The 27202-nt window shown below is 45.7% G+C and overlaps 1 protein-coding gene across 4 annotated transcripts in view; it reads left to right on the top strand.

Moving 5' to 3' along the window:
- Positions 1 to 4644: 4644 nt before the first annotated feature.
- The window catches only part of ELF5 (E74-like factor 5 (ets domain transcription factor)), a 35609-nt gene continuing 13051 nt past the window's right edge, over positions 4645 to 27202 (top strand). The window contains exons 1-3 of one of the 4 annotated variants that reach the window (XM_006864884.1): positions 4656 to 4771; positions 12144 to 12268; positions 24589 to 24822. In XM_006864884.1, the coding sequence (XP_006864946.1) occupies positions 12148 to 12268; positions 24589 to 24822 (355 nt within the window). In that variant the 5' untranslated portion in view covers positions 4656 to 4771; positions 12144 to 12147. Of the gene's footprint in view, positions 4772 to 9024; positions 9042 to 12143; positions 12269 to 24588; positions 24823 to 27202 lie in introns of those variants that run through there. The other 3 variants (XM_006864886.1, XM_006864885.1, XM_006864887.1) reach the window with 3 other exon arrangements.

Below are 27202 nucleotides of genomic sequence, written 5' to 3'. Positions count from 1 at the left end.
CTAGGACTCCTGGGTTCAGTAAGGCACCAGAATTCCCAGTCCACATTGAAGACACACTGTTCCAGTAAGATGATGAGAACCAAGGATCTTGAGCCAACAGAGAGGGCTCAGGCCAGTGAATTCAGTACAGCGGCCAAAGCAAAATGAGAAGGGTTCCCATTTCTATAGCGTGGTGTTAGCATTAGGCAGCCCTGATGTTCAACCCAGGCCTGGCCACTGGCCAGCTGGGTAACCCCAACAACCATGGCACCTCTGTTCACCTCATCTTTTAAAAAAAAAGGGGGGGGGAGTGGGGGGAAGGGGGCAGTGAGAGCTATCTCTCAAGGTTATTGTCAAAAAGAATGGATGCAAGACAGGTGATTAATCCTACCACAATGTTTGGCAATGAAGTAAGCTCTATACATGTGTGATTCCCTCTTCCCTATTCCAAAGAACTAGCCTGTAAGCATCTAGAGACTTTTTAGCACAGCACTGAGGAGGGTAGGGCTCTGAAGACAGGCAGCCTAGGTGAAAATACTCTCCAGCAGGATAATGCACTGGACTACCATGTCAGTTTGAACTGCAAGGTTGGCAGTTGAAACCCACCAGCCACTCCTCAGAAACCCCATACAGGGTTGCTATGAGTCAGAACCAACTCAACAGCACTTAACAACATCAACAACAACCACGTATTAGCTGTGTGGCTGTGGGCAAGTTACTTAACCTTTCTGTGCTTCATCCTTAAAATGGGGATAAATAAGTAACTCCTTCAAAAAAATTTTTTAATTATGTTAAGCCCTGGTGTGGCATTGTAGGATAAGCACTGGACTGCTAACCATAAGGCCAGTGATTCAAACCTACTAGACACTCTTGGAAACCCTATACAGGGTGGCTATGAGTTGGAACCAACTCTACACCACTCAACAACCACAACAACAACATATATGTAACAAAGTATTTGCCATTCCAAAAATTTTTACATGGACAATTTGCTGGCGTTAATTACATTTATCATGTTGTGTAACCATCACCGGTGTCTAGTCCCTCAGTGCCCAGTAAACAATGACTCCCTCCACTCCACTCCCACCCCCTTACATGTGCCTACTCCGGAGGTTTCCTGTATGTGGGAGCATACCATGTATGTCCTTTTGTGTCCTTCATAGGATGTTTGTGAGACTTTAATGTGAATCATGAAAGGAACAGTCCTAACACATAGATTACTAGAGCTCCCATTTAGGTTCTCTGCACTCTGTAGGGTTTTTGTTTTCATTTTTTAATAGTGTTTCATTGTAGTTGGGGTGAAGATTTGCACAGCAGTTTAGGTTCCCATTCAACAATGTCTACCCAAATTGTTCATTGCCGTTGCTTACAGTCTTTATAATGCATGAATATTTTCATTATTTCCATATAAGTTTTCATTCATTTAATTCACACAATGACCCTAGAAGAGACACATTCTTTAGTGTGCATTTTCCGGGAGACCTGACTGAGATGCCAGGATGCTAACTATGCTTCTCAGACTGATGCCAGTTGGGGATTCCAATCTAGGATGCTTCCCTCCAGAACCTGTTCTCTTATCCACTAGATTACAACAAGCCCAAGTGCTGTTATTACAGTGTGGCTGAGACACCAGGAGGAGGGAGGGCTGGACATTCTAGAATGTTCCACTCCTTCTTCTGCCCCCCTTTCTTCATTTCCAGTCATTCATCTGCTCCCCACCCCCCATCTTTAGTCCTCATCTCTTTTCTTCCAAACAACACCCAAAATACAATTTTATAAGCCCACAAGCCACTCCTCAGAAACGCTATACAGGGTCGCTATGAGTTGGAACTGACTCAAAGGCACTTAACAACTACAACAGGGCTTGATATTATCCAAGATCTCCCTTCCAATCGCATTTAGGTTAAATGTGAGTCACTTTCCTCTTTTAGTCTGGTTTTATCTTGATCATCCTTTGTATCCGCTGGTCAGAAGTCTACAATTTCTTTTACTCGGAGATGCAGTGGCATTCCTTTGGTGCTCTGAGACAAACAGAGTGTTGTCATGAACACCTACTGCTAGAAACGTTTTCATTTTTAGATATTTGAGAGGAGTGAACAACAACAACAACAACAAATGTCATTGCTTCAACAGACTCTTCTAAAAATACTATGTCTTCCTTGAAACCCTTTCTATGAAGAGAGTGTGTATGAAGGAAGACACTGGAAACCTTTCAGAAACCAGTGAGGAGATCAAGAGGGCCAGCAGCAGGGGACCTGGTGTGGAAGACATCACAATCCCCCAGAATCCAAGGAGGAAGAGGGGAGATCACACCATTTTAGAACTGAAAGGAATCTCAAAGACCATGTAATCCAGTTATTTACAAGTTCTTTTAAGTGCAGATTCTTTTGTTCAAATGAAATCTTACCCAGAAGATTTATATAAAGGTTGTGATGCGCTTATGAACCAGGCGGGCAGGAGTCTAGAGCCTGCCCCACTCACTCCCCATCCCCTCAAGCCCAATAGCCCTTTTGAGAGCTCCAGGGAACTCCTGTGGTTCCACAGGGCACAGTTTGAAAACCACTATCCTAATCCAACCTCCTCCTCCTATTTCTGGTTAAACTGAAACTCAGAGAAGCTCCCTGGTTTACCTGAGCTCACACATCAGGTCAGTGGCATAGGCCACCCCCTTATCTTTCTTCAACCCTGTTTCTCTGCTAACACCTGGCTCCTCTAATGAACTGCCTTTTGTTCCTCTACACTGTGAGTCTGTTTGTGTTTATATGTTTGCACACATGCCCAGAGTTCTCCAGAAAACCTAACAAACCAGTCCCTGATCTTGCTTTCAAGCTTAGAGTTTGCAGTTTGGACACAAAGTCTCAGCTGCCCAAGAGAACTGGAAGTGTGGGGCAAAAAGGCAGAGAGAGGATTATAGATGCAGTTCCATGGATGGTCTGGAACACTATATTCCAAAGCCTGAATTCCAGGTGGCCCCAAGTTATAAACATCTGACTGACTTACATATGTGTAGTTGTAAGCCAACACCCATAAAGTCTATGACATGAAAAATTCAAGGTACATACAATGGTTCATAATACCTATGAGTACCACTTCACTATGTGTACCCAAACAGTATTCTGATGGTAAAGATGTTTTTATTGACCTAAAAGTGTTTCCATTCATTTTTTTATACACAAATGTTGTTGTTAATTGCCGTAGAGTCAGTTCCGACCCATAGCAACCCTGTATAGGGTTTCTGGGGAGCAACTGGTGAACTTGAACCACCGACCTTGAAGTTCAAACAGCTTTGCAGTCTGGCACATTAATCCACAGTGCCTCACCAGGACTCCTTATGCACAAAGAGGTACAGCATATATTAAGACAAACGTTTGACTAACAGACATTAGATATAAACCATACCTAGCTGTTCGGACTTATGTGTAAATTTGACTTAAAAACAGAATGAGGAATAGAGCTTGTTCATATTCTGGTGACTGCATGTACTTCAGAGATATCCCTGATAGCTGGTATTCACATTAGGACACCAGACTGGGCCACTGAGCCATTCCATGTCCCCATCCATAAAATGGGGCAGGGACAAGGGAGAAAGGCACCATGAACTCATTACATTCAAAGATATTAGAGGCTAAATTAATGTGCCTACAGCCCAGTTACTGCTTTAAGTGAAATGGTCAAAGAAAGACCCAAGTCATGATACAAAAGTGGGTTTCTGATTAATACACTCTATTGATAAAAATATAGGATTGTACTAGCCCACAGAGGGTTTCCTTGGTACTTTACAGGCATAAACCAGTTGCTGTCTAATCTAGTCCCACTCATGGCTACACCGTGTGTGTCAGTAGAACTATGCTCCATAGGGTTTTTCAGCGGATGATTTAACTCAGAAATATAGCACCAGAGCTTTCTTCTGAAGTACCCCTGGATAGACTTGAATCTCCAACCTTTCAGTTAGCAGCCAACTGTTTGTAATCTCATGTGATCTTGACAGTAGACTGGATTGTTGTCATTTTGTTGTTGCTTTTGCCTGTTCCCACCCATAGTGACCTTGTAAAGTTTTTCCGAAGAGCAGCTGGTGAGCTTGAACTGCCGACCTTTGGGTTCAAACCGACCTTGCAGTCCATGGCATTAATCCACAGCATCACACCAGGACTCCTGACTGTAGATAGCTATTACACTTTACATTTCACCAATGAGACCCCGTTGGGCTGCTTAAGTTGTTTAAAGCGACCCAGCTAAAAAATGGTAGGCCCAGGATTTAAATGCAAAGCTGTAAAAACTCGTGTTCATAACCACTGCCTGGTTCACCCTTCCTGCTTGCCATGAGGGATAGAGGGAGAACGACAGGCGAGATAAAAGAGCAGGACCTGGCCCGCCCAGGGGAAGAGGCAGCATAGAGGAGCACTAGGGCTGAGTCGCCCCTGCAGCGCACTCGCACCGAAGAATTCCCCAGCAAAGGCAGCACAATCCCGAAAAGTTCCCAGAGGCAAGAATTCCCGGCTTGTTTACTGAGTCCCCTGGGCCGGGGGTGGGGAGCTGGGCACAAAAGCAGGATAAAGGTAAACTTTCTGCATGTGAGAACCATCCCCCCCCCCCAAGGAGCTGTGCCACACTGTATGTCACCGTCATCAAAGGGGCTGTGCATAAACCTGAAAAACCAAACGGACCTGTCTGTAGGTGTTACTTATATCACAAGGCTACAGGTGCCTTTATTTCCACTGTAGCTGGTGCGGGGAGCGCCTGCCTTCTCTTGCCTTGAAAGCTTCACTTTGGACCTAGCCACCGCTGCCCTCACGTAAGCAAGCGCCTTTTCCTTGCTCTTTCGGAGGGGTTGTAAGGGGTGTCAGGGCTCAGAGACTAGGGCTGGGGCCTGGGCCTGGGTCTATTCATCTGTCTCCAGCTCAAGAGCCACAGCCCCTCTGCTGTGTCCTTCAGGCACCTGCCTCCAGGGGGCTGTTTGGCTTGGATTTAATGGATTGCCTTCTTGGCTGCACGGCCACCCACCCCCTCCTCAACAGTCCCCACTCCCTAAAGATCACTTGACTAAACTAAAGGGACTGAGACAGGCACTCAGCTCTTCCAGCTGTCTTGAGGAAGGGATGCTGCGTTTTACACACACACATACACACAAATTAAGTTGAAGGGAGGACCCCTGTCCCCTGGATTAACTCCTTCTTTTCCAGGCAGTCTGCTTTGCTGTGTCCTTGGTACAGAGATCTTATGTAGTTAGGAGCATTTTTGAGGAATTCATTTGTACAAAATCATTTTAAAGAAACCCATTTTGCCCTCTTACACCACCTCGGAATAGAGCGCTTCCAGAAAAGCAATGGTTAGGGGTTTTCCACTGTATTCTCAGACCTTGTCACAACTGCAGTGCAGTATGAGGGGTTCCTACGGGTTTGCCCCCTGCTGGCCACTATCGGTACCACATGCTCTTTCTCAAACAAGCTGGGAACCCACATTTGAATATGCTGAGAATTTTACAAGCTGGAAAGGGTATCAGAGATCATTGGGTATGACTGCTTCATTTGGAAGATGAGGGAAATTGATACCCTGGAAAGTTAAATGATTTAAGGAAACATCTTGGGGGGTTTTTTGTCAAGTTTAAAGTGCTTGGGATAGGGGTTGTTTGCCCAGCTGAGTAAAAGCTGAGTTAATACTGTCCTCATGCTGTACATTTTTTTTCATGACTTACGGTGCTCTTTCAGGCGTTTGTTTCCCTATTGTGGGTATCTCCCTTTCTCACCAGTCACCAGAGCAGCAACCTTCCCTTTATAAATTGATGATGATTGATTTAAGAGTATTATCAATTTTATTAAATGGCCAATAGAGTCTGAGGATTGTATGCTAAAAATCCTCTTTTTACAAATACAGAACTGACATTCAGAAAGGGTTGTAGATTTCTATATTGTGTGAAAAATCAAAAGAATCTCAGCAGGCTGAGCAGTAGAGATTTGTCCCACGTTGCTTGTCTTATTGGCTTGACCCCCAAGGTGTCTAATTTGGAAGGAGCCCTAGTGATTCAGTGGTTAATCACTCAGCTGCTAACCAAAAGGTCACCGGTTTGAACCCACCAGCCACTTCACGGAGACAGATGTGGCATTCTACTTCCTTAAAGGTAGACTGTCTTTGAGACCCTACCGGGCACATCTATTCTATCTTATAGGGTCGCTGAGAGTCAGAATCAACTCAGTCCCAACAGACTTGGTTTGAGGCTTTGGTGTCTAATCCAGAGCTGGTGAGATCTACATCAAAGCCCACTGTAAGATTCCCATGGCACGCCCTCCATGGGGCTTTGTGGAACCTTCCAAAAAACAGCTAAAAACAAACAAGCAAAGCCAACTAAACAAGCTAAAGAAAATGAGGACTCACTTGACAAGACTTCAGCGAATCCATTCGCACAGCTGCTTTGGTTTCTCCCAGAACAAACACTCCAGCACCTAGCCTACAATCCTTTAATAGCAAGTGTTGAAATACTCCATTGGGTTTTCTTCAGTGTGTCCCTTCTTAGGGAAGTTCATATGGTCAGAAATAGACTCTATCTTGCCCAAAGAGCTTGGGACCCAGTGGTCATTCCTGTGCTGAGGCAACACCATTATCCCACCCCACCCCATAACGCTGCTCTGATAGTGGGAAGACCTTTCTTGGCCCTCTTTTCCATGGTTTGCAACCTCACAATCTTGCTCTACATGGTGATATCTTGGTGCATGAGCAATCAATGTGTAGATGCTTAATTAGGTGGACTTTTGGTCCTATGCCCAGAGTGAAGTTGATGGCCCCCGCCTGGGTCAGGAAGGAATTTTCCTCCTCTGGTAAACTGACCAAGGCTGACTGGTTTGCTCCTTCCCCTCTGTCTGGAAGGTTGACCAGAGATACCTCGGTGTTCAGGCCATGGGTAGAGTACCTGCTACTGCTGCCTCTGACTCACGTGGGGGCAAGAAGCCCACAGGCCTGCCCCACTAACTGGGTGGACCTCCGTGTGCATGTTTGGTGAGTGAGCCGGTTCTGAGAAGGGTTAGGGAGTGACTGGAGGCTTCCGGAGACCTCAGCTCTGCATGCCATCACTGTCTCACTCCCAGAAGGTTATGTGCAGCCAGCCTTTGTCATGGAAGAGACCCACAGGATTCCTCTTCCTTGTGTAAATCTTTGGTTTTTGCTCTTTGGTCTTTACCTGTTTACCAGGCAGCTGGAAAGGTGACTACCTTTGGGGGAAACTGATTCCAACAACCGTGGGTCTGTTGGTGGGCAGTAAATGAGGGCCCAGAGTACGTAAGTGGCCTGGATAGCCCAGGCAAAGAGCATCCAAAACCCTCTGCTCTCCCTACTCTCTCACACGCAATGGGTTAGATGGTAGCTGGCCTAGGAGGGAAGGGAAGAGGAATCTGAGAGCTTTCACAGAACTGAACGGTTTGTCTGTGTGTGTAGTGATTGGATTTTACTCTACTTTGGTAATCTTGTTGGTCCACATCTCCAAAAAGAATCTGTGTGTATATGTGTATGTGTATGCATACGTGAGTGTATGTTTAGACGTCTTGGCCAAGTGTGTGCATGCCTACAGAGGATCATGGAGCCAGGACAGACCTTCAAGCCCATCCAGTAACTGGAGAACTGAGGCTTGGAAAGATGCAAAGGGCGGAATCATGACATCCAGTGTTCTTCCCATGATGACAGGCCAGAGAGCCCCTTGAAAATGTGAACTGAACAGCAGGCCAAGGGTCCTGCCTAGGTGTCCCCTCTTCCTGCTCTGCCGACTTTGGGTCTGATGCAGTGCTTCTCAACCTTTGTTCATTATTACCCTCACATGAGCCTTTGGAGTCTCTAGGTGGCATAAACACTTCAGTGCTTAGCTACCAACCAAAAGGTTGGTGGTTCACATGCACCCAGACATGCCTGAAGATCACGGTCATTGAGAATCCAATGATACACCATTCTACTCGGACACATATGAGGTCTCCATGAATCAAAACTGGTTTTGTTTCCTTTCAAAGGAATCTTTTTAGATATTCTGTTCCTAAATGCTAATACCATAGGTATACTGTATGGCCATAGGAGGGAGCCACAAACCATTGTGAGATGTGAGATTTGATCCAAGGACCAATTGTTGCCTTCAGAGAGGCAACTTCACGTCTATTGAGAATGCTTAGTCTCTAACATCAGACCAGTGCCTTCAAATTGTTGGGGCTTCAATGTCCCCAGAAATGGGGCCCCAAAGACTTGCTCTTACCCACCTACCCTGTTCTACCTATGTTCAAGAAATCTCTAAGAGCTAAAATGTTCAATTACTGCAAGGACCTTCAAGGGCCTGAAGAAGAGGGGCTACTAAACACAAAGCAGACATCATTCCTGAGCTCTTATGCCTCGTGTGTGCTGCCTAAGTGGCCAAGGTCTTTTGTGGGAAGCCCTGAGTTAATAATACGCCTTCTGCTGCAATAGCAAGAGAAGAGAAGAGAAAAAAGCACTCCGCTTTTATAAAAGACATTTTTCCAAATAGCAAGAAATAATTGCAGAAGGAAAATAGCATGGTGTGCACCTGAGAGAGACAGCCCTTTAGAAAACTTACTGGATATATTTTGCCGTAGAAGGAGTTACCCAAGTGAATCAGTAATGGTGTTCTTTCTGTACAGCACTGGAGAGATGACCGATTAGTGAGGTGGTCTAGAGAGAAGAGAACAACCAGTAGAGGAAAATACCCTATTGACCAAAAAATATTCCCCATGTTTATATGATCAAATCCCATTCATCAGAGAGATGTTTGTCAGGTATGAATGTGAAAGCTCTCACTCCTGTTGTTGAATTTTGTATTGGGGGAATTTGTATTGATGTTGAAGATGTGGGGACTTTTGTCTCTTTTATTCCATGTAGGGGTATACCTCTCACTTCTCCATACCCACCAAGTGAAGGTTGTGTCACAGCCTGCCATCCTCTTCCTCAGTCTTCTGATGAGAAGATCAGGAAGGAAGCTTCTTTACCCTAAACCCCCTCTTAGGAGAACTTTCCAGAACTCCAAGCCAGAAAGCAAAAGCGGTTGTGGGTTCCAGGGGCCCTTCTCTCCCTCATAACCACCAGCCCCATCCCTCTTCATCCTGCCTCCCGCTCAGGATATAAAGCCATCCAATCTGTGGGAAAATCCGAGTCCATACCCAGGCGGCCCTGACCTCTGGCTGACACAGCTCCCAGGGGGTGATCAAGTCCATGATAACCTGCTGGGCACATTAACCCTCTCAGGGCTTCCGGAAGGAGACTTGTTATTGGGGTCTGGTCATTCTAGGGGTCGGGAATAACCCAAAAAGGTGTCTACGTTTGAGAATTCAAATTTGATTGTTTATTTATGTCAGGAGCACAGGTGTGGTGATGGCAGTGATGGTAAAGATTTGCATCTGAGGTTCACCATGAATTAGCAAATACCACAACAAATTGGTCTCCGGTTCTAGAATCACGGAATCTCAGTGTGTCTACGCTTACTGATACCTAAGTGTATCTGAGACGTGTCCGTGAGTAGACGTGACTGTGTTTTTTAGAAAAGGAAGCAGATGGAACGAGAGTCAGAAAACTTGAGACCTTTCTGTAGTATAAAGAATCCCTGGGTAGTGCAAATAGTTAACTCAGTGCTAACCAAAAAACTGGATATTTGAATCTACCCAGAGGTACCTTGCAAGAAAGATCTTCCAAAAACCAGCCATTGACACCCCCGTGGAGCACAATTCTCCTTTGACACACACAGGGACACCTTGAGTGGGAATGAACTCTACAGCAGCTGGTCCTCGGACACTTAGCTCTGCTGTCCATCAGCTGTGTGATCTGGGGCAGATTATACAAATGCCCTGAACCTCCACTTCCTCAGCTGGAGCATGGTGGGGCTGAGGAGACACTGGACCATCTCAGCTAGCATGTACTGGGGATACATGAAATCAGTTTGGTCAGGGGTTGGCAAACTTTTTCTTAAATGGGTCAGATAGTAAATATTTTAGAACTTGTGATCCAAAAGGCAAAATCAAGAATATTATGTAGGTGCTTATATAACAAGTTAAGCTGTAACCTTTTAAAATGCCAAATCGTTTTTAGCTGGGAACTGAACAAGAACAAGTTATGGGCCAGATGTATCCCACAGGTTGTAGTTTGCTAAACCCTGATTTACATGATAAATGGATGAACAATTTTGATTTAAATTCTTATAATTTATGCATGTTAAGGAGCCCTAATGGTGCTGTAGGATAAGCACTGGACTGCTAACCACAAGGTCAGCAGTTCAAACCCACCAGCCACACTGCAGGAGAAAGATAGGGCTTTCTGCTCCTATAAATATTTACACAGAAACCCTATACAGGGTCTCTATGAGTCAGAACCAACTTGATGGATTTTTTTATGTAGATTATAAGAATATTTTTCCTCTATGGTAGTAATATTTATGTTACAATACAAAAGGGAGTTGATTTTTTTTTTTAATACATTAACTAAATAATAGTGCTCATAGTGTATGGATCGAATGAAAATGACCATGGTAGTAGGCAAATGAGTGAAGTTTGAGAAACACTGATGATCAGTAAGCTCTTTAACATCTTAAAAGTCCATGCTTTTAATAAAGAGGAGTCCCTGGCTGGCGCAAATGGTTAATGTGCTTGGCTACTAGCCAAGAGGTTAGAGGTTCAAGTTCACCCAGAAACTCTGAATACAAATGGCCTGATGACCTAGTTCTGATCCTCACCAGCTGTGTGATCTTGAGCCGCCATGTTCCTTTTGGCAAACTGAGGATGGAGCCACCCTAGCTCGTTACATTGGAGTCCTGGTGTGGTGCTGTGGGTTAATGCGCCAGACTGCAAAGCCATTTGAACTGCAAGGTCAGTGGTTCAAGCTCACCAGCTGCTCCTTGGAAACCCTATACAGGGTTGCTATGGGTTGGAATCGACTCAACAGCACTTAACAGTAGCAGCAGTAGCAGCTCATTACATTGCTGTAAAAATCAGAAAAGAGAAATTGAGTGGATAGATTTTTTTAACCCTCCAAACATGGACTAACTTTTGTTCTGAATCATGTAAATATAAGAAACAGCAAAGAGGAGGTCTGACAATGAGATTGGGTGGGGGGCGTCTCAGTTTCAGCCTCTTCTGCCTAACACATCCCCCTGACACCTCCCCCTTACCAACATGCACAGGGAATAGAATGCAGAGATTGGAATCATGGGCTTTTGAAACAGACAAATCTCAGTCATTACCGAAACTTTACCACCTATCAGCTGTGTGGTTGGATGCCCCTTACCCTAGAATCTCAGCACTCCCCATCCCACATCTATAAAATCAGGTCACGCTAGTGCCTGTACCTCAGAGCCACTCTTTGGAAGAGACCGTGAATAATGACCATAAAGTGCGAAAGTCATTGGCTTGAAGTCCAAAGTCAGCTAATGCTAGTAACAATTATCGTAGGTTCTCTTATCCAAAACCCTGCAGCCAAATACATTGTCAAATTCAGAATGGTTCAGATATTGGGAAGGTGATGCCGCGTCTATACCACAGAATACAGAACATACCTACAGGCTGTAGGTCAACTCCAACACGTTCCTATTTCTGTAATCCAGCCTATGGATATTCACTAAATGAAACAGAAGAAAACTATAATTAGCTTCACCTCAATTTAGAACTGATTTCTTTCTGGGAAACAAGTTTGCACCAAACACACTCACACGCTCGCTCTTTCTGCTTTTGGAGCTTTTGTCTTTTAGAATCGTGGGTTCAAGGTTTTCCATGTGTAGCAATTCTTACTGGGTTTTCAGAAGCATATTGTTAGACATTATAAACCAGAGTTCAGGTGGTCAGATGTCAGATGAAATGTAAATAACGAGGCAGTATGATGTAGTAAGGGGCTGGATCCTCAAATCCCAGCTCTGCCACTTACAAGCTATGTCACTTAGGCCATTGTCTCACCCCCTCTGTGCCTCAGTCTTCTTGCCTCTAAAATGGATGTAGAAATGTAACCCTCACAGGATGTGGCGAGGATTAAATGAGGTCATACATGGACAGCATGGGGAGAAGTACCCGGCCTGTAGCCGGCAGCATACACTGTTTGCTGTCCTTATTAAAACCCAAAAGCTGCCCAGCTGGGCGCTTGTGCTCAGTGTGGGCTTCCGGGAGCCAGCTGCTCTGCACTTCCTCACAGCCTCTTCACTGTTGTTGCAGGGTGATGTTGGACTCAGTGACACACAGTACTTTTCTGCCCAACGCATCCTTCTGTGACCCCCTGATGTCGTGGACAGACCTGTTCAGCAATGAAGAGTATTACCCTGTCTTTGAGCATCAAACAGGTGTGTACATCTGGAAGAGTCCTTCTGAGGGCAGCTGGGATGGGATTGGGCAGGAGATGGTACTGGCCTCAGTTAGAAGACCAGGCTGTGCTTGGAGTCTGGAAATGCCAGCCCTTCGCTGGAGTTTAGGGCAGAGGGCCCAGGGAGGGCTGAGCCAGCAGGAATGGTGATCTCTGCAGGGAAGACAGCATTAGAATCTTCATGCCAACCTCTTCTCTGCTCTGTGGTCTTGGGTCATTCAGATAACTTCTCTGAGTCTCATTTGGCTAACAGAAAAAATGAGGAAATAATACTAATTTCTTGAGGTCCCTGGGTAGCGCAATGGTTAAACACTCAACTTTTGAACTAGCAAAAAGGTTGGGAGTTCAAATCTACCTAGAGATGCCTTGAAAGACAGGCCTGACAATATGAGTTCAAAAGTCCTTGAAAAGCCTCTTGGACTGTTCTACTCTGAACAAATGGATTCCCTGTACGTTGGAATCAAGTTAACAGCAACTAACAACAACTTGGAAGGAGCTCTGGTAGCGTAGTGCTTACAAATCGGGCTGCGAACCTTAAGGTCAGCAGTTCGAAACTACCAGCTGTTCCGTGGGAGAAAGATGAGGCTTTCTGCTCCTGTAAAGATTTACAGCCTCGGAAACCCTGTACAGGGTCGCTATGAGTCGGAACCGACTCCACAGCACACAGCCACCACCACCAATAACAACTTGGGGTTATAATAATATTTTCTATAATGTTGTGAGAAGGAAGCCTTTAGCCCAAAGTCCTGGACACTGTGAGTGCTGGGTTCCACGGCATTATCTGACATTTACTGAGCGCTAGCTACATGCCAGATGTATGCCAAGTACCCATTTCCTCCTTACAGAGGCCCTATGAGAAAGGGGCAATTATTATCACCATTTTATAGATGAAGAAACTGAGCCACGGAGTGGTTAAGTGACTTCCTCAAGATCACATGCTTGGTTAAAGTGCTCAGGTGCTAACCCAAAGGTCATCGGTTCAAAGCCACCAACTGCTCCCTGAGAGAAAGAAATGGCAGTCTGCTTCTGCAAAAACTGACGACATTGGAAACCCTATGGGGCAATCCTCTGTCCTGTAGGTTGACTGTGAGTTGGAATCAACTCCACAGCAAAGGATAAGGCAAGTTGACTTCAACACCTATACCCTTAACAACCGTCCTACGTGGTCAGTTACAAATGGTGAGCCATTCAGGATCGATAATAATATTGTTATTCTCAAAGCTTCTATGTCCTCATCGCTAAAGCACAGATGATCAGGGTCACTGTGAGGACGAAGGGAACCAAGTTATATTAAAGCACAGTCTGACCCAACTGTGGGTACACGTGAGTCAGCTTGCTGTCCCCCAGGCGTTGCTCCTCTCTCTCAGTATTTCTCCCCATGAGAAGGGAGCCTGGTGCCTTGTGCAAACCCTATGTCCCAGAAACCCTCTGGGAGCCTCTGTCCCCAAGGTGCTAGGGTGACTACTCATCATGGCAAGCCTGGCTGACAGCTGGGCTGGGCAGGTGTACACCCAAAGGTGGTAATATAAGAACTAATCCAGCTGTCATCTTCCTAGAGCCTTCACCCTGTGCACCCCAGCCCTGGTGGATCCTATCCTCCAGATCACAGGAGAAGTCAGGTCTCCAATGACCACATGGAATGTCCCCACCACCAGGAAGCCAGGGCCGGGACTACACAGACAACCACTATCACGCCCCATACATGTGCACACCAAGTCTCTCACTTTCACCTGAAATCCCCAGATAACTGCACCTGGACTTGACTCCTACAGATATGCATACATACTGCATTTCCCCAGCAGACCTAAGAAATGCCTCGTTTCCCTAGAGGGTTTCCAGGGCTGTAAACTCTAAGGGAAGACTACCTCATCTTTCCCCAGTGGATCAGCTAGTGGCTTCTAACCAGCCAACCTTTCAGTTAACAGCTGAGCACTTAATCTTTATGCCACCAGGGCTCCTTTCCTATTTGGTTAGGAGGTTAAATTCAAAGAGGGAAAAGGAAGTCTTGTTTGCCGCCTCCATTCCAGCCCAGTTCTCCATCTTCCCCCAGGCCTCTTCTAACTCAAGACTGCCATTCTGGGGACCCCCTCTTTCTGCCATTTCTGAAGGAAAGTTGGGGTATTGGAGGGAACAAATAGCCTCAACCACCTGCCCCGTGCAGGGAGCAACCAGTTTCTCAAGGAGTTTGAACCAGGCCTTCAGTACATGATGGTAACTGCGCCATCTTAATGTCAGCTGTTTCAATGTTCTCATCTGTGCAGTGGGAATGAGAAGAAGAATGGCTGCCTCACAGGGTCACTAGGAGGATGAAATGAGTTCATGCATATGCAAAGAGACCAGCAAGCACACCTAAGTGGTTGTTTAAAAATGAAAGATTAGCAGCAGCAATCACCAATAGGATTCCCAAAATCGTTTAAAAATCCAACAAAGCGTTAGAGTTGTAAACACAACTTTCTACATCTGAGGCCTCCACATTTCCACCATTGTGATGAGGTGTTGAACCAGTTCATTGTTAGGATTTCTTCCAGAAGCTTCTCCGATTCCAGCCAACCCTTGAGAATGAATAGAAACTCCTACCGAGGCTTGTAGCCAATTAAAATAAAATATCCTCCAGGAGACCAGGTTCCAAATGTTATTTTAGGGACCAGCCAGGCTTTTGGCCTTCCACCTGGTTGCTCTGGGCTTCAGAAGGAGGCCCGTTCTTTCTGACCTTTAGAACATTGAAACTGGTCATGAAAAGTCATGCTTGAGTGAGCAGACTAGGCACCTGGGAGCCAAAGTTCTGCTGCGGGAGGAATACCCGGCAGTGGAGATGCCTGCTGTCCTTTTAGGACAGTGACACTGCCACCCAGAGAGGCAGCACAGGGGTCTGAGTTTCTGCAAAGGCCTCTCTGAGGGGAGAGGGGGCAGCCGGGTTCACCTCTGGACTTGACTGTAAAGTCCCTGTGCTTGCTGGCCATCTCTCTCTGAGACTTCTCTCCTGAAACGCTCCCTCCGCTTAGGAAACTCCCTCTGGAATTCAGGTTGTCATACAGGGTCTGCCCCAATGGGAGCTTCCTGTTGGAGTCTGGGTTCAAGAGTTGATTTGTTGTTGTTGTTTTTCCTGATGTCTGAGAGATCTAGTTTCCACTCTTGTTAGGGGCCCACTGTTGTGGCTATTAAGTACCATAGAGTCAGTTCTATTGTTGCCAATCCGGTGCTTATCCTACAGCACCACACCAGGACTCCTATCAAAATGGGTTGGCTGTATATTTTTCACATGCATGTGATTACTTTAAAAAGTGATTTCTCCAATCAAGTGACAATAGGCAACCATGTGACAAGTCACTAAATATCCTTGTCATTCCTACTTCCTGGAACGCCATCCTAGAGCTCCACACCTGCACACCTGTGTAACTTCACAAGTGCACAGCCACACGCCATACACATCTCTTCACACTACCCCCATTTGTCTGCAGAGAACATTTCTAGATTAGAATAGTTCTGTGGGTTCCTGAGAAATCTCTCAGGGGTCATCATAGAAGCAGGGTGGAGTGACAAATGAGAAGGTCAGACGCCAACCTTCCACTCTCAAGTAGGGCTCCTCCATTTTGTGTATATAGACAGTATGTTGTTATTAGGTGCCATTGAGTACGTTCCGACTCATAGTGACCCTTTATAGGGTTTTTGAGAATCAGCTGGTGAGTTTGAACTGCCAGTGGTTCGTGGTCCAGGGCTGAGCCGATAGAGTCACACCAAGACTCCTTCCACAGATATGTTGTTGTTAAGTGCCATTGAGTCCGTTCCAACTTATAATGACCTTGTATGGGTTTCTGAGGAGCAGCTGGTGGATTTGAACTGCTGACCTTGTGGCTCACAGTTCAGTGCTGACCCTACAGTGCCACACCAGGAACGCCAGAGACAGTGTAACACCGTGGTTATTATAAGGCTTGGCCATGGGAGCTTGAATACACCTATAGGATTTCTTCTAGTTCTACCCACTTACTCACTGTGTGATCTTGAAAAGAGATTTCACCCCTCTGTGCCTCACTTTCTTTGTTTATAAAAAAAGGCAATGTAATAGATGACTTCATGACATTTTGTTGAGGATAATCTATGAAAAACAAAGCATTTAACTTCAACTCTGACACATTTACTCAAGAAAGAGAAAAGCCATTATTATATAATGAAATTTCTAACAAGACTTTCTTTGCAGGGAGGGCCTTTTTAAATAATATTTTTTTTAAAGTGCTGAAACTGCTGATCTTGGGTGTTAATCTCCAGAAGGTCAGGGAGAAGCATTTGAGTCCCATGTGGGCTGGTCTAAGTAAGAGTCACGTGCTAGGTAAGGATGTTTGCGAGCAGGTGCACAGGAGGGTCTAAGAATTTCTCAATCAAAACCAGATAAAGAAAGACAAAACCATGTGACCGCCTGAGGGGTGGCTCCTCCAGGTAGCGATCTCGTCCTCACTGTTCCCTGTAGCTTCTCCACCATGCTGACCCCCAGGACCCCAGAACTACTGGACTTTGCTCTCTCAACCCCTTTCTAGCTCCACCCTTCCAAGGCCACAGCCAGCCCAGCTCCTCTTTTTTCTGTCCAGTTCCCAACACTTCTCCTGAATTTTAATTTTCCATTTCATGATCTCAATCATTTCACAGGCTTGGAAGGAAATCCAAGAAGGCTATTAGATGGGGCTAGACTAGCTCTGGGAAGAAACTTGGAAGCAATTTATTATTTCAGGTTTTCCCTCATAAAGTCCTCCCTCCCGGTGACAGAGCTGCAATTGCCGGCACCCCATGCTACCTGGTCCACTTGACCAGCTCTCTTAAGTGCTGCCCTAGGCAAAAAAAAAAAAAAAACTTTCCCAACTCCCTATGCTAATAAATCATGCTAATTATGGTCTGATGTTGTCTGACTCTGGCCTCCTCTGACCCAGACTGTCTGCCTCTTCCTAGCCAAGACCTGACCTTGCTTTTTTCTTGTGGTATCACAGCCAGACAGAGGCTCCAGTGGGGCAGGCCTCCTTTCCTCAGAACAAAACAGTCCCCAAAGACCAGGTGACATACACTGAAATGTTACTATCTCCCAGGTACAGGACTAAGTATTTACATACATCCTTTCATTTCCTTTGCAGAGCAAACTTCCTGAAAAGGAAGTAAAAAGGAAATAAAAATAGGTAGAGACTATTTTTTATTTCCTTTTTACAGATGAAGAAAACAGGTTCAGAAAGGCTAGAAAACTAGTAAGTTGAAGAACCAAGGCTCCAAATCAGGAAGATCTATCTCAGTAGTCCAAGCTCAGTGACATTACACAACCCTGGAAGGCCCTTTCTCACTGAGAAGACAGTAGCAGAATGCTAGAATGAAGTGATGGTAACAGCAATCTGAATCCCTGTAGCTGGCACCCTCCTCTAACTTTGTAAACATTTCCATCGATTCTCCCCAGACAGGAAAAAGATCAAGTTCTTCTCCAGAGAATCAAGGGTCATAACCCAAAGCTCTAAGCTGAAGTTCCTTTGGCAGTAAATTTTACATTCTGCTGTGTATCTGTTTTGCTGTAACATAAAAACTTAAATGCCTCCCCCCCCACGAAAATTAAAAATTCTTGCTTTAAGTGAGGGTTCAAGAAAATGGCCAGGGTTGGCTCCAGAATCAATATGTAGGATGGAAAGGCTTAGGGATAGCAACCATTTAGAAGGGGTAGCAAGGGGCTCTACTTTTTCTAAGAGTACTTTGCTTAAGATTGAGAAAATATCCATTGTCTATAACAAAGAATTGGTTGGTTGGTTGGTTATGTACCACGGAGTTGGTTCCTACTCATAATGACCCTGCATAGGGTTTCCAAGGCTGTAAATCTTCACTGGAGCAGAAAGCATCATCTTTCTCCCACAGAACAGCTGGTAGTTTCGAACTGCTGACCTTGATGTTAGCAGCCCAACTCGTAACCAGAACTCCTTATAACCAAGAATGGAAGTGGACAATTAAGGGACCCACTGTCTGACCTTTCTACTAAACATGTGCAGTGATTATCACGGGACTTCCATACACCCTGGGGGTGTAGTCTCGGCCCCTCCTCTTACCCCAGTTTCAGGAGTGTGTGTTCTGATCAAGCATTTTATAAAGTCACATAGATTAACCTGTGTCCTAGTCTTTGGAATAGACGATGACGGCATTAGGGTGTCTAACTCATGCTGGTGATACAGGGCAAAGGAGCTTGGTTTCTTATAGAACTTCCTTGTTTTTTCATGAAGAAAGTAAACTCATAGCTCTGAAACGGAATAAAGTTGCTCACCTACACATACACAGAAAGACACACTTATTTGTGTATTTGAGGAAATACAATTAAAGCAGAGGTACAGGAAGCCCAGGAGGTGGCCCCAATAATAAGAAGCATAAATAGATAGTGTTGCTGCAAAGTCACTTTGAACCACAAGGTCTGTGGTTCAAGCTCACCAGCTGCTTCTTGGAAACCTTATATAGGGTTGCTATGGGTCAGAACCCACTCCACAGCACTTAACAACGACAACAACAATAATGAGTGTACTTACTACATGCCCAGCTCTGTTCTAAGCATTTTCCAGGGACTGGTGTACTTATTCCCTTTAACAGCACAATGAAGCCAGTCCTATTGTTCCCATTTTGCAGATGATTTCCAAGATGGCAGGACCACTAAGTGTAAGACCACTTTCAACTTTTAGGGGGAATTCAAAATTCAGGGACCCCTAGTTCCAGGTTCCAGAGCAGTGATTTTCAGGAAGCCTCTTGGAGCTAAGGAGGGGAACACCCTAAGACCTTCACTTCTGTCCTGAGCAAAGCAGCTCTGCTTCTTTCTAGATAAGGTTTAATTAGAAATACATCCAGTCAACTGAAAACAAAAAGAAAGGTTTTAGCACATTCGCACTAACAGTAACCTCAAGGGAGACAGCTGTCCAAAAGCCTGTGGGATGTGGGATCACAAACTGGGTGCCAGGAGGTCTGTCGAACCCAAGAGAGAGCTTTCAGTGGACCTCAGAGTGGATCTTAAAAATTGAATCAGTTTGTTAGCACTTAAAAATCAAAATCAGATTCATGATCAACTAATCACGTAGCAAACTGGGCCTGACAACATAGGGACCACTTCCTGCCTGACAGTGGATATGTGGATTTGGGAAGCAACTTGGCCATGAACCTTCCAGTACTCACCACCTCCAGCCAGGGCCACTTCAGGCCTGGATGTTACCTGCTGGCCATGTGGACATTTGAGTGCCCCAACCCAACTCTAAAAGCGAAAGCCCTCCTTCAGAATTTAAAAGCACCCAAGGTTATAGTATCATTGGTGAGAGTTTCCCCCAGAATTTCTGCTAATCCTCCATAGCTCTTCAACTCTTCTTCTCAATGCATCTGGCCCTTAGAATGAGTGTCCTGACCTACTTCAAACTTCAAAGGAGTTGGCAACTCCTGCTTCTGAATAGTGGCCTCTAAACAAAGTCTATCAGCCCAGGATGCCATTCCTGATTGCTAAACACATGTGGAAGGATCCTGTAACTCAGCTTCTGAAAAACCTTTAGATTCTTTTGTAAACGGTAGATGCACTGAGGGAAATACTGTTTTCAGACAATATAACTTATTCAAGATCATCTTTTCCACAGGTCTACTACCCTTCCTTTCATGTGTCTGCTGTTCATCTCTTTCAAACAGCAAAAAGGGTCGTCTACCTCTGGGAGCATAGTGGTTACAAGTCGGGCTGCTAACCTCAAGGTCAGCAGTTTGAAACTATCAACTGTTTGAAGGTAGAAAGATGGGGCTTTCTGCTCTCATAAAGATTTACAGCCTCGGAAACCCAATACAGGGTCACTATGAGTTAGAACCGACTCCAAGGCACAACACCAACACCACTGAAGTACACTGCTGTTCAGTGATAAGATTATATCCATATACCTACAAGGATGGCAATGTGGGTTAATGCTCTGGACTGCAAGATTGGTTGGAACTGCAAGATTGGCAGTTCAGGCTCACCAGCCGCTCCTAGAAAACCCTATACAGGGTTGCTATGAGTCAGAACCAACTCCACAGCACATAACCACTACCAACCAACTATGTATTCTTCACTGGGGTTGCTAACATTGTCATTCTCCATCCTTTCTCTGAATTTCCAGACTTAGGAGATCTATACATCCCAAATTGTAGCATTATTTTGCCTTCATCCAAATCTTCTTTCAGTTAGTTTCAAGATGTCTGCCTAACTTTGTCCTTCTCAACCAAGAAGAGTGAAGCACAGTACGAGGCTAAATCACCACATCAGAAGTCAGGAGAGTAGCTGTGCAGCCTAACTCTCTGACTTATCTCTGGGACCTTAGGCAAGTCACATAGCCTCTCAGAACTTCAGTTACCTTACCTGTAAACTGGAGATAATAATCAGTCATCTGGTCAGTTGGTAATATTCACTGAACACCTACAGTGTTTTGGCCTGCTTTCAAGGACTTCCCATTCAGGATGAGCAAAACAGACCAGTTGGCCCAGCCTCAGGGAGCTTATGGCCTGGGGAGGGAGATGGACATGAATCCTTCAAGAGGGAGACATATAAAGGGGGCAGTCGGGGGACCCTCTGAGGATGGGCAGGAATTAATGAAAAGGCAGAAGGAAGCACTGAGGAAGGCCAATGTGACAGGAACGTAGAGAGTGACAGGGAGAGGTGGGGAGGGCCAAGGATGAGGTTGTGGTGAGGCACAGAAATGAGACTGCCAAAACACATCACTACCCAAATGCACCTAAAAGGATGTTGGCTCTCATTCCTCTTCTTGTCACTGAGAAGGACCATTTTTGTTTCAGCTCTGGGAGCTGTGGGAAGGACTTTCCTAATGAGGAGAGTGGGCTGCCCTTGGCTCTGGCTCCCGGCTTCCCTCCAGAGGCCAGAACTGCACACAAAGCCTGCTCTGTGGGTGAGCTTCAAAGGAGAGGGCTGAGGAGAAGGGAGGCTTTGCCAGCAATACCTTCCTAGTGTTAGTGCCCACTGCCCAACAGGCCATTTCTCCGAATCTGTGCGGCCCTCTTGGCTTCCAGAAACAATATGGCCCTCTTCAAATGCCAAAAATAATAATAAGGGGGTGGAAGTGGAGAGAGGGGAGGAGAGTGGGGACTTGGTAAAGCCCTTCCATGAAAATGAATGAACTGTGTCCTCTGACGAGCACACATTGATAGTCATCTCAGCTCGAGACCACGGTTGAAGAGTTTCAAGGCTCATAAACATCGCTCATCAGAATACCAGGAAAGTCAAAAGGCCCCTTAGGTTCACTCGGGCCAGAAATCAGTAAATGAAACCACAGAACTGGCATGAGAACGGCCACCTTATTTTCCCAGGAGACCTTGTTTGCCACAAGGCAGCCACCAGGGGACTCCAGCCAGTGCCCAGAGAATAAAAGACGGGTCCAACCTTACCTACCCCCTGCCCTCCTCACCCACAGATAGAGGCGGGAACATGGGCTTAACCAGTCTGGTAGACTATTTGATCTATGTGCATACAGATCTGATTTAAATTTTTAAATAAAAGTTATCTCTGATGTGAGTTCCCCTCAGTTCATTCCATGTTGGAAAGAAAGATGGCCTGGAAAGGCTCTGAGTTTTCCGAGACTCATAGTTTTCTCACAGATGAAATGTCTTGGTCATATCTGTTGGAATAGGATTGTTGGGAGGATTTGAGAAGTTTGAGATGACGTAGATAAGGGCACTTGGACCCACAGTTGATACACTGTGTGGGAGCTTAGTGAGCAGCAACACCTGACAGGGCAGACAGCCCACCTTGGCGTTGTTCTGCTGCCTGGGGCTGGGGCACCACAGATCTGCTAGATATGGGAGCAGCAAATAAAGCATTTAAAGAGGGAATAGGAATATGCATGCGAAAGCTGGATAGTGAATAAGGAAGACCATAGAAGAATTGATGCCTTTGAGTTATGGTGTTGGAGGAGAATACTAAAAGTGCCAAAAGAACCAATAGATCTGTGTTGGAAGAAGTGCAGCCAGAATGCTCCTTAGAGGCCAAGATGGCCAAACTTCGTCTCTCATACTTTGGACATATTGTCAGGAGGGACCAATCACTAGAGAAGGATATCATGTTTGTTAAGGTGGAGGGTCAGAGAAAAAGAGGAAGACCCCCAATGAGATGGATTGGCCAGGTGGCAGCATCGATGGACTGAAGCATGGCAACAGTAGTGAGGTTGGCCGAGGATCAAACATTGTTTCGTTCTGCTGTACATAGGGTCGCTATGAGTAGGTGCCGACTCGATGGCACCTAACAACAACAGCAACAACAGGAATAGAGTCATGGCTGTTTATTCTGGAGTCTAGCTCTGAGTGACCCTTCCTGTCACCCATACAGCCTGAACTATTCTCTCTCCTCTCAGTGGCTCTCTCAAACACCCCACCCCACCCCCACCCTTTTCTCCTCAGGGCTTCTTACTTACCTTTGTCTCCACGTTTTATCCCTGCCCTTCACTGAGCCTTTGAGAATCCATGTGATGGAATGGGAAGAGTAGTGATTTCCCACTTCTATCTGAGGTTCAACTTCCATCTCTGCCTGTGAGCTCTTGGTCAAATCCTCATCTATGAGGGGGATTCAAAAAGTCCATGGAAAAATTGAATTAAAAGGTAATGGAATTTTTCCATAAGCTTTTTGAAGTACCTTCATATAACCTCGTGTGGAAAAAGACCTAATCTGTTTCATCCACCATGAATTCTTTGTCCTTGTTTCGTCATGTATGATAAGTGGTGAATAATAATGTTAATGATGGCATTACAACCTTCCTTCCGGGCTCTGTTCTGATCACTTTCATTTGCATTGGTGACCCCATGGTTAAGAGCATGAAAGGGTGCTGTTTGAAACCACTAGCCATTCCTTCAGCTTCTGTACAAATTTACAACACTGGAAACCCTCTGTCCAACAGGGTCACTATGAGTGGGCTTGGATGCAATGGCAACAAGGTTTTTGGTTTTGACTCAATTAATCCCGATAACCCTATTATATTGAGGTTATTATTATCCTCCATCTAACCAATGAGGAATTGAAGCATTCACTTATTGATTGAATGAGTGAATCTGAATCCCATTACAATTGTTAGAATTATTTACATCAGAGTCTGACCAAGTACCTAGCATCTAGCTCTTCCATGTTCTGTCTCTGCTGTCCTTTCTGTTTCTCCTTGCACTGGGACAGGACTGGCGAGTACTCAGCCTCTCCCCCTGGACCAAGGTATGGTCATTTCTCAGACTCTCAGACAACTGGGTGTGTAGGGGACCCCTTTGAAGGAGTGAAGGAGCAAGGGCCAGGAAATGGGAAATCTTCAAAATCCACCAAGCACAACAACAGCAACACAACAAACTCCAGAAGGGCCCACCATGATGATCCAAAGTCTGCCAAGCTCTGGGCATCTAACCCAAACCTTGGTACAAGTTGACTGAAGGCTGTGTACAAACCAATACCTAGTGTTGGGTAGCTTTCCATAAGAGCCGATGGGACTCAACAGGCTTCAAATGGTGCCTAGCCACAGTTGTTGTTTTTGTTAAGTGTTGTCAAGTAGGTTCTGACTCCTGGTGACCATGTATAGGGTTTCTGAGGCTTGTAAATCTTTTGTGGAGTAGAAAGTCTTATCTCTATCCTGTGGGGTTCATGGTGGGCTCAAACTACCAATCTTGTGGTTTTCAGTCCAGTGATAACTATCAAATTGACTGATAGTTTTCTGTGTGCCAAACAAGCCACATAAGTTCCCCCAATACTCCTGTGAATTGAGCAAATTATCCCCATTTTACAGATGAGAAAAAATGAAACATAAATAGTTAAGGATCTGGCCCAAGTAGAAAGTGGTAGAACAGGATTTGAACACAAGTTTGTCAGGCTCCAAAGCCTGTGTTCTTGATGCCATAGTGTCTGAAACCAAATAACCGGAGGGCCTTCTTTCCTTCTCCATTGTTGTTGTTACTAAGTGTGGTGGAGTCAGTTCATAGCGACACTGTATAGGGGTTCTGAGGAGCTGCTGGTAGGTTTGAACCACCGACCTTATGCTGAGCAGTTCAGTGCTTATCCTACAGTGCCACATTAGGATGAGACTCGGATATTACCAAGTCATGACTGGGGTTACTGCCCCTGTCATTCCTTCTTTGGTCCTAAAGTCCATCCAGCCCCTCTGCTTTTCTCTGTGGAATAGAAGGTGGCCTTGGCCCCGGCAGACCACCCCACGGCTGGAGCCTCTTTCCTCAATGGACAGAGAACACTGAGAAGGTGGTGATTTGAGTGTAATGAGTGCATTCTTCTTGAAGGCATCATCCCTCACTTCTCTCTCCTCTTTGCTGCAGCCTGTGATTCCTACTGGACGTCCGTCCACCCCGAGTACTGGACCAAGCGCCACGTCTGGGAATGGCTCCAGTTCTGCTGCGACCAGTACAAGCTGGATGCCAACTGCATCTCCTTCTGCCACTTCAACGTCAGCGGCCTACAGCTCTGCAGCATGACACAGGAGGAGTTTGTGGAGGCGGCCGGCATCTGCGGGGAGTACCTGTACTTCATCCTGCAGAACATCCGCACTCAAGGTCAGTGTCCCCAGTCTGAGGCCAGGGGTGGAGGGATCAAATGGCCTCATGAGGTCCTTTCCCAGTGCATGGCTCACACAGCATGTCTGCTGTTAACCAAGAACTTCTGAATACTGAAACCTTTATTGTACCAGAACTGAGGGATTTTAGGTAAAAAAGAACAAGTTACAAGAAAACAAGTTAAGCACACATTAAAAAAGAATAAGAAAAACACATGTCAGAGACTGTCCAGGAGCCAGACTGTAAACAAAATAATGCTTTATACTTAAAAAGATTTGAAACCATAAGGGGTAGATAAAAAGAGGTTTTTGCTTGCCCTTTCATTAAGCTGAAGGGGGAAAAAAGGTCTTTCCCCTTTCTCCTTCTAGAATATTCTAACACACTGGCATTTCATTTTATCATATTCCTAATGGGCAAGGAAGGAGCTCTGGTAATGTAGTAGTTACAAATTGGGCTGCTAACCTCAGGGTCAGCAGTTTGAAATTACCAACTCCTCCACTGGAGAAAGATGAGGCTTTCTGCGCCCGTAAAGATTTATAGCCTCAGAAACCCAGTACAGGGTTGCTATGAGTCAGAATCAACTCCACGGCACAGAACAACAACAACAACAATGCGCAAGGAGTCCTGGTGTGGCGCTGCAGGTTAATGCGCTGGACTGCAAGGTCAGTTTGAACAACAAGGTCGTCAGTTCAAGCTCACCAGCTGCTCCTCAGAAACCCTATACAGGGTCGTTATGAGTTGGAACCAACTCCAAAGCACTTAGCAACAACAACAATGGACAAGGACCAAATGGTTTGCAGGTGGCAACCATGGCATTGTTTAACTGGTCAACCTGCCCTACAAGAGTTTTGATGGACACGTTCTTTAAACCCGAGAAAGCTGATATTACAAATAAAGAAACTGAGGTCCTGATGGGTTAAATGACTTCCCCAAGGTCACACAGCACAGTCCTGACTCACAGAAAGTCAGTACGAAGCAGGGGTCTTGAGATCAGAAAGACCTGCCTTCAAACCCTGGCTCCAACACTTCCTAGCCACAGGCCCTTCACCTCTCCATTGCGTAGTATGTACAGTGCAATGAAGATGCATCCCTCCAGCCTTCTTGAGAGGATGCGGTGAAATGTTGCTTGGCACAGTATATAAATAGGCAAATGCAGCAGATGGGGATAGTTCTACCATCATCAATATATAGAAAAGCAGATGATTTTTAGGAAAGAAAGGAAGAAGGGGAGGAGGAAGATGAAGGGAAGACAGGAAGGAAGGTTTTAGATCAGTATTAAGAAATTCATATCTAACAACATCTTTGCTTAGAAGATAGGTTCCAGACAAAACAGGAGGTAGGAAGCTTCCTGTCACTGGAGATAACCAAGCAGTCTACTTAAGCCCTGCTTGATGAGAATATTAAGGAGTCCTGATGATGCTGTGGGTTAGGCATTGAGCTGCAACCTGCAAAGTCAGTGGTTCAAACCCACTAGCTGCTCCATGAGAGGGAGATGAGGTTTATCTGCTGCTATACAGAGGAACCGACTCAATGGCACTTAACAACAACAACAACAACAAATACAGAGTTACAGTCTTGGAAACCCTATACACGGTCGCTGTGACTTGGGATAGACTCCATGGCAGTGGATAGTTGGTGTGGTGATGGGAAGGGATTCTTGCGGTGGGCTAGAAAGTCACTGGATCCTCCTCCTACCGCCCCCCCCCCCCCGACTCCTACAAGTCCCTGAAGGCAGGAAGGACTGCTGCCCCTCAGGCTCTGCTTGCCTTATGTCCTGGGCGCCATTGCTCCAGTGTGGTGAGGACGGACAGACAGATCTGCTGTCCATTGTTATCCAGCTTCTGCCTGGTTATGTCCAGTGACTTGCCAAGTGCTGGGAGCTGGCCTGGGTCTCAGCCTTTTCCCAGAGTGGGCTCACCCTTGAATAGGGGCAAGTCTGAGCAGGTCACAGCTGCTCAGGGAGATTGGACTCAGGACCCCATCCCAGTCCTTCCAAGAGAACAGGTTGCACCAGGACCCCAGCACCATGCAAAGGGGGGCAGTCCATCACAGAAGAGGATGCAGTTTGGCAATACCAACCTCAACCAAATGGCAAATCAGTAGTTTGTGTCCTGCTAGAAGTAGCCACTGTGCTGGGACCACCCACCACAAGCAACTCCCACCCTCTGAATGTTACAGTGAAAACACCTACTCCTGGTCCCGTTACCGCAGAGCTTTGTGCAAAACTAAGTAAAAACACTGCTTTTTAAATAGGCCCTAAGTTGCCTATAAGGAGCTCTGGTAGCGTAGTGGTTACGAATCGGGCTGCGAACCTTCAGGTCAGCGGTTCGAAACTACCAGCCGCTCCGCGGGAGAAAGATGAGGCTTTCTACTCCCGTAA

Source organism: Chrysochloris asiatica, unplaced genomic scaffold (genome assembly GCF_000296735.1).
Source record: "Chrysochloris asiatica unplaced genomic scaffold, ChrAsi1.0 scaffold00072, whole genome shotgun sequence".
Lineage (NCBI taxonomy): Eukaryota > Metazoa > Chordata > Mammalia > Afrosoricida > Chrysochloridae > Chrysochloris > Chrysochloris asiatica.
This window is presented reverse-complemented; position numbering and strand designations above follow the sequence as displayed.